The sequence below is a fragment of the Gracilinanus agilis genome, chromosome 3, assembly GCF_016433145.1.
Source record: "Gracilinanus agilis isolate LMUSP501 chromosome 3, AgileGrace, whole genome shotgun sequence".
Taxonomy (NCBI): domain Eukaryota; kingdom Metazoa; phylum Chordata; class Mammalia; order Didelphimorphia; family Didelphidae; genus Gracilinanus; species Gracilinanus agilis.
In genome coordinates this window covers 58,007,838-58,016,842 of record NC_058132.1, presented here as the reverse complement: position 1 = coordinate 58,016,842, position 9,005 = coordinate 58,007,838, and the positions used below count along the sequence as shown (strand labels likewise).

General features: G+C 51.1%; 1 protein-coding gene across 1 annotated transcript in view; it reads left to right on the top strand.

The window, feature by feature from the left end:
* The window catches only part of LOC123240360 (RAP1 GTPase activating protein), a 30,547-nt gene extending 26,013 nt beyond the window's left edge, over positions 1-4,534 (top strand). The window contains exons 17-20 of the mRNA XM_044667838.1: positions 1,617-1,719; positions 2,338-2,450; positions 2,679-2,716; positions 3,025-4,534. Of these exons, the coding sequence (XP_044523773.1) occupies positions 1,617-1,719; positions 2,338-2,450; positions 2,679-2,687 (225 nt within the window). The 3' untranslated portion in view covers positions 2,688-2,716; positions 3,025-4,534. The remainder of the gene's footprint in view (positions 1-1,616; positions 1,720-2,337; positions 2,451-2,678; positions 2,717-3,024) is intronic.
* The last annotated feature ends 4,471 nt before the right edge of the window (positions 4,535-9,005 follow it).

The window sequence follows — 9,005 nt, the reverse complement described above, 5'->3', positions numbered from 1 at the left end:
CTCTCTCTCTCTCCCTTCCCCCACCTCTCTGTATCATTTTCATTTTCCTGCTCTCCTCCTCTGTCTCCTCCTCCCTTCCTTCCCCCACCTCTCTCTGTTTGTCTCTTTCTTCCCTTTTCCTTCTCTCTCTCCCTCCCTCCTTCTCTGCCTCTGTCTCCCTCCCTCTGTGTCTTTCTCTCCACCCCCCCCTTCTATTTCCCCTCCAATCTGTCCTCCACACCCCAGCCAGAATGATTTCTTACCTGGTCACCTGGTAACTGAGATAGACACTTTGCTCCTCTGCTCCAAAATCTTTCAGTGACTTCCTCTTGCCTATAGAACAAACGTTAGATTTTTTTTTTTGGCCTGGCATTCAAGGCTCTCTAGAATCTGATGCCACTGCCCCTTTCCAACCTCATATTTCTCATATTTCCAATCTCATATTTCTTATCTTTCTGGCCAGCTCCATTCCACTAATGCTATGCTTTCCATACCTTTGTTCAAGCTGACTTTTCTTGTGTCCTTTTGAATTTCTATCCATCCTTTATTTTTATTTTTTTAAACCCTCACTTTTCTGTCTCCATAACAATTCGAAGACAGAGTGGCAAAGGCTAGACAATGGGGAGTAAATGTCTTGCCCAGGGTCACACAGCTAGGAAGTGTCTGTGGTCAGATTTGAACCCAGGTCCTTGTGTCTGCCCCTCTCTTTTAAAAAAGTCCAACTCAAAGCCTGTCTCTTCTAGGAAGTCCTCCCAGATTCTTCCTTCAGTAATGAAGGTCTTCTCCCTGAGATCTCAGAGAGCATTTTGTTCTGCCCCTCTGATTCATTCTTTCCTTGTCACAGACCCAGCAGAGGCTGTGATCATAAGAGGGAAATGATGGCTTTGGGGTCAAAGGAGTTGAATTCAAGCTCCAGCTTCCCTCCTACCTATGGACCTTGGGCCTGTCCACTGTTGAATACGTTGTATTGACGTCTTCTCTGAATTAGACTGTGCACTCCAGGAGGGCAGCCACCATCTCCCATCTCATGAGTCTGCCTTTCCCAGAGCTGTTGCAGGTCCAGCACCTTCTTTTCCCAGTTTCTGTGGTCCTCAGTTTCCTCATCTGTAATAGCTAATTTTTCTCTAGCTCTTTAAGGTTTGCAAAGCTCTCTATATAAATGATCAAATCATCTTATTTGAGGAGGTTGACCTAGATAGTATCTGAAGTCCCTTCAAGTGCTAAATCTGATGCAGTAAAAGGGGGGGGGGCAGGAGAAGGAAATGGCCAGCCACTCTGATATCTCTTGGCTGTGTGACCCTGGGCAGGCCACTTTACTCTGTTGGCCTCAGTTTCCTCATCTGTAAAATGAGCTGGAGAAGGAAATGGCAAGCCACTCCAGTATCTCTGTCAGCAAAATTCCTGATGGGGGTCACGGAGAGTCAGACAAGACTGAAAACGATGAAGGGGCGACCAAAGGGCTCTCAGCGGAAGCAGAAGGTGTTAGAGCAGGTCGATTTCAGGCTCTCTGATTTAGGCAGGCCACACCGATCTCCCGGGACTGGGTTCCGGGTGGCGTGTCGTTGTCTCCCTCTGCTGGCCGCTGTCGGGAGGGCAGGCGATGTGATCCCAGCCTTCGTTCTCTGTGTAACCCTCAGGAAAGCGTGTCCTCCTCCGGGATGCCGCACAAGAGAGACTCCTTCATCTACAGCACTTGGTTGGAGGACAGCGTCAGTACCGCCAGTGGGGGCAGCTCACCAGGTACCGCCCCGCCTCCCCGTGGGGGAGTGGCGGAGCCCAGCCTCGGTGGGGGGAGGGGAGACGCCCCAAGAAGCCCTCCCCAAAGCTCGGCCCGCCTCTGGGTGTGTGTGTTGGGGGGCGGGGCAGCGCTGCCTTTGGAGAACAGGGTCCTGAGTTCCAGCTCTGAAACTTATTGCCCCCGTGACCTTGAGCGGGGGCCTCAGTTTCCTTGTCTGTAAAGTGAGCCGGTTGGATTCCTTTTTGAAGGTTCTTTCTTGCGCTGGGATCCCATGAACCTTCACGGCCTGACTAGATCCCAGGGTGGAGGAATCTCTGCAAAGGGGGTGGGGAGGCGGCGGGGAATGGGGGAGGGGTGTAGGTAAGAAGCATTCTGGGAGAAGGGAAGTAGCGGGGAGAAAAAAATGAGTCCCGGGATCAGGAGACCTGGGGTGAGTGGGTCCCCTTAGGCAGGACGGTCTCCATCTTTGGACCTCAGTTTTCTCATCTATAAAATGGAGCAGATGGATTGGGTAATCTTTTAAGGATTCTTTCCTCTCTCAAGTTCCATGATTTTCTGTCCGTGAGAGCAGGGGACCCCCCTTTCCACTGGCAATGACCACCCTTCTCTCCCTGTCTCAGGCCCCTCTAGATCGCCACAGCCAGATGCCAGGAAAACCGGGGACCCTGCCTGTCCAGAGATTAAGATCCAGCTAGAGGCGCCGGAGCAGCAGGAGCAGCACACACCCCATTTGGTGAGCCTCGGGGAGGGGGGCAGGGAGCCCCTGGACTGGCCCTGGGAGGGATGCCGAGGCTCCCGTGCAGCCCAGAGGGTTATTGGGGGGCAGTCAGTGGAGAGCTAGGGAGGAGCGCTTGCTCTGGGTCCCTTTTCTCCCCACCCCCCAATACCTGAGGGCAGGGGGGGCTGGGCTCAGGGAGTGACCCAGCGTCTTCTTTCCCCCCTGCCTGCTGCCTCTGTGTAGGGCTGCTAGCCCTCCCAGCCACGGATAGGACGTCCCAGGTTAGTCTGCCCCCCCCCCCAGTGGGAGTGGGAGGGGGGAGATGTGGGGGGGAGGGGGACTGTGGGCACGTGCCATGGAAAGGCCCCCGTGTGGACTCCGAAGGTTTTCTTGGGCTCCGTTCCCCCGTCATTCCTGGAAACTGGCCACGGGATCAGCAGGCACAGTGGGAAGGTCCAGAGTCCCTCGCCAGCCGTCTCCCCTCCTCGCCCTGTCCTCTCCAAGCCCGGCCCCCTGCTCTGCAAGACTTCTCTCCCACGGGAGACCCTGCCCTTCCTCCCCAAGGCTCCTTCTCTTCCTCTGCCCACAGACCCAGCGGCAGAAGCACAAACTGAGATCGCTGCTGAGCAGAGACAGTGACTCTGCCCTTCTCACCAAGGCCAACCCGCTGGACTCTTTACTCTCCCTGTGCCCTCCCTTTGCCCAGGACCATGACTCTGCAGGGCAGAGCGTCCTGGGCCTCAGGGCCGGGCCTGGGGGCTGTGGGCCCTCTGTGCCCCCAGAATGGGCCTGGGGCCAATGAGTTGCCTGCCCCTGCCCCAGGAAAGCTGCAGGCATTGTGCCTGTCAGGGGGCACAGGGCTCACTCCTAGGGCTAGCAGTCCCACCCAGGGCCCCTGGCACAGCCTGGACAGGTGGCTGCTAGAGCTTCCAGCCTGAGCCCTTGCCCTACTTCCCTCCCATCCCCTAGAACGTCCATTCCCCGGGGATGACCCAGATCCCCGCCCTACTCAGAAGAAACCAGGCTGGCACCTTTCTGGGCTGGGAACCCTCTGGGATATCTCAAAGGCAGGGATCACTGTACCCAGCTGCTCCCGCCAGGGTTCAAGACCGCTGTGGTGTTGGCAGGATGCCATCTCCACAGGAGCCTTGGCCCGGGTCTGGGCCTGGTCCTAGTCCTGCTCTCTCCTAGCTATGTGAGCCACGTCATTTCTCTTCGGGCCTCGGTTTCTTCCTTGATAAAACAAAGGGGGGAGGGATGGGACTAGAGGGTCCCTTAGGTCTTTTCTCATTCCAGAATTCTGTTCTTCTCTGAGCCTGCTTAGGCGAGAAGCTTTGAGCTTCTGGCTGGCCATCCTTCCCGTCCCCTTCCTCCTTTCAAGTCATGCCCAGAGCAGGTGCCCCCTTCCCCCCTCTATCCAGGACCGCAGGCTGCCCAATCTTGCCCATTATTGACACGCCAGGCTGTCAGTCAGGGGCCTCTACCTCGTGGGCCCTGTTCAGGCCACCAGGTTGAGGGGAACCGAGTTAGGTGTACACCCTGGGCCACCTCCCCCAGACCCTTCCTCTCCTGCCCCAGCAGGGCCCCCGCCTGGTCCTCGCCCTCGGCTGAGAGACTGGCACCGCCGCCAGCCCCTCCACCCCCAGATTCCGGGCGGCCAGTTCCACTTTCCCACCTGTCCCTTCCCCCATACCTCTAGTCTCTCCCAGTGCATCCTGGGAGGCGGGCAGGCTGATGCCCATCCATCCCCCCACCCCCATCTCTAACCCCTGCCCCATGACGGCTGGCAGGCCTGGGCCAAGGCTGTGAGCCCTTGGCACAGGGAGGGCTGGCACCCAGTGCAGTCCGTGGTGCCCACCGTTGGGAGAGTGGGGGGGGGTCCTCTCCTCATCAGCCCACTTCCTCCGCCCCCAGAGGCTTCTGGGAGTTGCAGTGATGGTGGAGCTCCTGTATGTCCATGTCGTGTGTGTTTGTCTGTGTTTTTTAAGGCCTCGGGCCCTGGGGCCTGCCGCCCAAGCCAAACACTTGTTCCTGAGACCGCGGTTGTGTGTGTGTCAGTGACAGGTGTACAAATAAAGTTATATTTATCACTATTGTAACCCGAGCCTGCTTCCACCCTTCACCTTACTGGTGCTGGGATGCAGGGACCAGAAGTGGAAGTGGGCTGGAAGGCCCAGGCCCAGGCCCCGGCTCAGCAGGCCGCTTCCCTGCGATCTGGGCCTTGGAGTCCTCTGCAGATAAAGGAAGGTTGGACCAACAGAAATCATTACCATTCCGATGGTGCTGTCATATGTGGAAAAGCACTTATTAACCACCTACTGTGTGCTAAGACCTCTGCTGGCTGCTGGGGTCCCAAGAAGCTTCCTTCTGGTCAGGGAAGTCAGCGTAAGAGGGAGCTGCAGGCAGAGCCCGCTGTGAGCCGGGTCTGAAGCAGAGAAACAAAGGCGGCCTCTCTGGGCTGTGGGTCAAAACGACGTTTCTGGGAGGAAGCCACCCATGGGAGAAGGGCATATGGTGGTGTGTCCTGGAGAGGCAGGAGGACAGCCAGGAGAGGAAGAAAGGGATGAGTTTTGGGGAATATTCATGGTCTGGATCCATGTGGGCCATGGATCAGCGAGGGTTGGGGGTGGGGGGAGTGATGAGAGAGGGAGGAGGAGAACCTGGAGAAAACTGACAGACCCAAAGAGCATCTCGGAGTGCAGAGAGGGAGGAAGGCAGAGCATGAGAAGAGCCTGGCAAAATGGATGTTTATAGAGCAGAAGTCTGAAAGCGCTCCCGCCTTTGGGCCTCACAGCACTGAGCTAAGGCCTTTGGGGCTGACCAGTCCCATTTTACAGATGAAAAGTGTGCATTTAGTGACTTGTCTACAGTCAGCTAGGAAGGGTGGAAGGCAGGATCTGAACCCAGGTCCTGATTCCAAGGACAGCACTACTTCCTCTGAGGTCCAGAGGAGTCCTAAAATTCCATGGAAATGAGGGAAGGTAAGGGAGGAATATAGCACTGGCCAGAGCGCTGGGCGGCGGGTCTTTTAAAGAGGACCCTGGCCTAGCTTCAAGGGATCTGCATCCTTGGCGATGAGCCCCTGTTCTGTGTCCACATTCCTCATCCCAAGAGCCTGGGCCCAGAGCAAATGCACGCAGTGCCCCAGGCACGCTCCTCCCTGGGCACCCAGAGGCAGCACGTCCTGAGGTTCCCTCCTGACGCCGCCAGGGGTCGCCAAGGACCTGCACAACAGGGATGAGCAGAGCCAGGCTGGGCTGGCAGCGAGCCTTCCTGTGGACCTGCCACCTCTGCCCCTCCCCAAGGGCTCTGCTGGGCCCACCTCCCTGGGGATGGGCCCCTTCTCTCTGCTGATGCTCTCCTGTGGGTTTGTACGTACATGTATGTGTATCCAAAATGGAAATCACAGATTATGTAAATCATGCTATATATATATATATAATAGAAATCCTAGCCAATCTATATCCAATATCAAATAAACCATACATATAATCTCTGAATCATATATAATATAAACCACATATCATGTAAATCATATATAAAATAAACCATACATATATAAAATCTAAACATATAAAACAAGCCATAAATATATAACATATAAATCATATATCATGCATGAAATCTAAATCACATATGAAATAAGCCATAAATAGGTAAAATAAATAACACGTCATATATAAAACAAACCATACATATATAAAATTTAAATGATTTAATGTAAATCATATATAATATAAATCATATATCATGTAAATAATATATAAAATAAGCCATAAATGTATAACATAAATGCACATAATATAAATCATATATCATGCATGAAATCTAACATATAAAATAAGCCATAAATATGTAAAATATAATCAACATGTCAAATTTTAAATAAACCATACATATAAAATTTAAATCATATATCGTGCAAATCACATATATAAAAATCACATATCATGTAAATAATATATAAAATAAGCCATAAATATATAACACATAGATACATATGATATAAATAATATATCATGTATGAAATCTAAGTCACATATAAAATAAGCTATCAATATATACAATCTAAATTACATATAATCTAAATCATATAAAATATACCAAAATATATACAATTTTGATCACATATAATGTAAATCATATATAAAATAAATTATATACATGAAATCTAAACCACATATAAAGTAAGCAATAAATGTATAAAATCTAAACCACATATAATCTAAATCATATATAATACATATATAGATACACATATATAGATACATATACATGTATACACTAGACCCTGGAACTAGTGGAGACTGTACCTCTGTCCCTTCCTCTGAGAGCTCTATTGTGTCTGCCTCTTCTTCTCTTTAATGATAATCTCCAACATATATATGTATATATACATGTATGTATATACACATGTATATCATATATACACACATATCATATATAACAATATATGATAATGATGATAGGTATGATAGACATTAATATGATGATATGTAGATTTTATTTATCAATCTATATCTAAATAGAATTTGCCTATTTTCTACCCCATTAGACTGTGAATTCCTTGAGAGCAGAGATTGCCCTTTGCCTTTCTTTGTACCCCTGGAGCTTAGTCCAAGGCCTGGCATATTGTAGGCTCTTAATAAATGCCCATTGACGACTGACTGACTGACTGACTGACTGACTGACTCTAGGAGCATCCTAAGGAGGCTCTGCTGGCCTTGGGAGGAGGGCTCAGTTGATGGTCATCAGTTAACAAACGTCCATTAAGTACTTATAAAAGGAGGAGGCAGCTGGCCAAGAAGTGGGATTCTAAGAGGGAAAGCCAGTCGTGCCCTGCCCTCCAGCCACTTAGCATGGTCGCCTGAGGGTGATGGGGGCACAGAAAATCCACATGAGGTGACTTGAGGAGAAAGAGAACACCAGTTGGGAAGATGGATGGGGAACTGGGAAAAGGCAAACTGAGTCTTAAAGGGAGATTTTGAGAGAGAGGTGAGAAGGGAGGGCACTCCCCCCCTTAGGAATCCAGATCACCCACTCACATGGGCTCAGTTATTCTGTCTGTCCAGATCTAGTGTTCTATCTGCTATTACAGAAGAAAGGGAAGAAAGAGAAAGGAAGGAATGACAGAGAAAGATAAGAAGGAAGGCTGGAAGGCCAATGGATAGATAAATGGATGTTTCATTCTGTGCCTGGCACTGTGTTAAGGGCTGGAGTTTCAATATAAGAAAGCAAGAGAGTCTCTCCCCTGAAGAAGCTGACATTCTAATGGGGAAGGACAACCCACAAAACCGTACTAGAAAGCTGGAAAGGAGGGAGACGGGTACCCCAGCTGGGGCAATGGTCAGGCAGAGAAGAAGAAAGGAGTTTGCAGAGCGAGTCCAAGAGAGAGTGAGGTGAAGCTTGACTGGGCTCCTTCCTAAAATGGTGATCCTGGGGAGAGAGTCACCATTCAGGAGAGGAAGGTCACAGGTCTCCAGCCTCTTCAGACTGACCATGGGGAAGCCAAGGAGAAGGAATCTGGAGATGAGTCTAGGAATAAGAAGAAGAAGCCTAGATTTGAAATCAAGACACACGACTTCCAGCGTTTGCTCCATCATTACTAATAGTGTGATTTCCATGGATAAATTCATCTCTCAGCCTCAGTTTCCTTTTCTGTCCAATGGGTAAATAATCCATGTGCCTCTCACCTCTCAGGATGGTTGGTGGTGAGGCTCTAATGTTTAAAGGGTTAAATGAAGCTATTTTCAAGGCATAAAAGCTGTTATTAGAAGGCCCAAACTTGTCAGAGTCCCAAACTCTTTAGTCAGGTCTGGAAGCGTGGGAGGGATCCACTTGCTCTCCGGGGACAGGTCATTCCGACCTGGAGCTGTGCTCACTCTACTGGGTGGAGACCCTGGCAGCGGCATAGCCACTCCGCCTGGCTGGGGCCATTCCTCAATGGGTGGGTGATGGAAAGGCCAATGGTGGACACCTGTGGTCTGTCTTGGACTCTAGCTGGAGCCTGGCTCCAAGGGGCCCTTGGCCTTAGATTGCCTCATGGCTTCCTGCCCACACAGGACTCCCACAAGGATCAGGGGAAGACCTAGAAAGGACACAGACATCTCTTTCCACCTTCTGCTCCCTCGTGGTCCCCTCTCCACTGGCTATCCACGTGAGAGCCCCAGAGGGCTTATCTTGTCCAACCCCTTCAAGTTCCAGATTGGGGAAGTCAGGCTTGGATGGGGGAAGACCTTTGGCCCGGCTCCCACAGTGAAGGGACAGAACTGGGAATGGAAGGTTTGGCATCTGGGATTCCCTAAAGCTCTGCCCCCACAATCCCGATTCCAGGCGGCTGCAGAGGGCTCTCCAAGCCAGCCATCAGTAGGCTTCTGGCAGGTATCTTTATCGTCCAGTGAAGTGCTTCAGGGCAATCGATAAGCTCCAATTCCAGCCATTTCTTTGGGGAGTACTGACGGGAGAGTGGAGCATGATTCCCTAACAGTCACCAGGCCACACTGTTCACCCACACGCAATTTGGTAGATACACGTGGAGGCCGGGCCCGTGGAAGAGAACTCCCTTTCCCA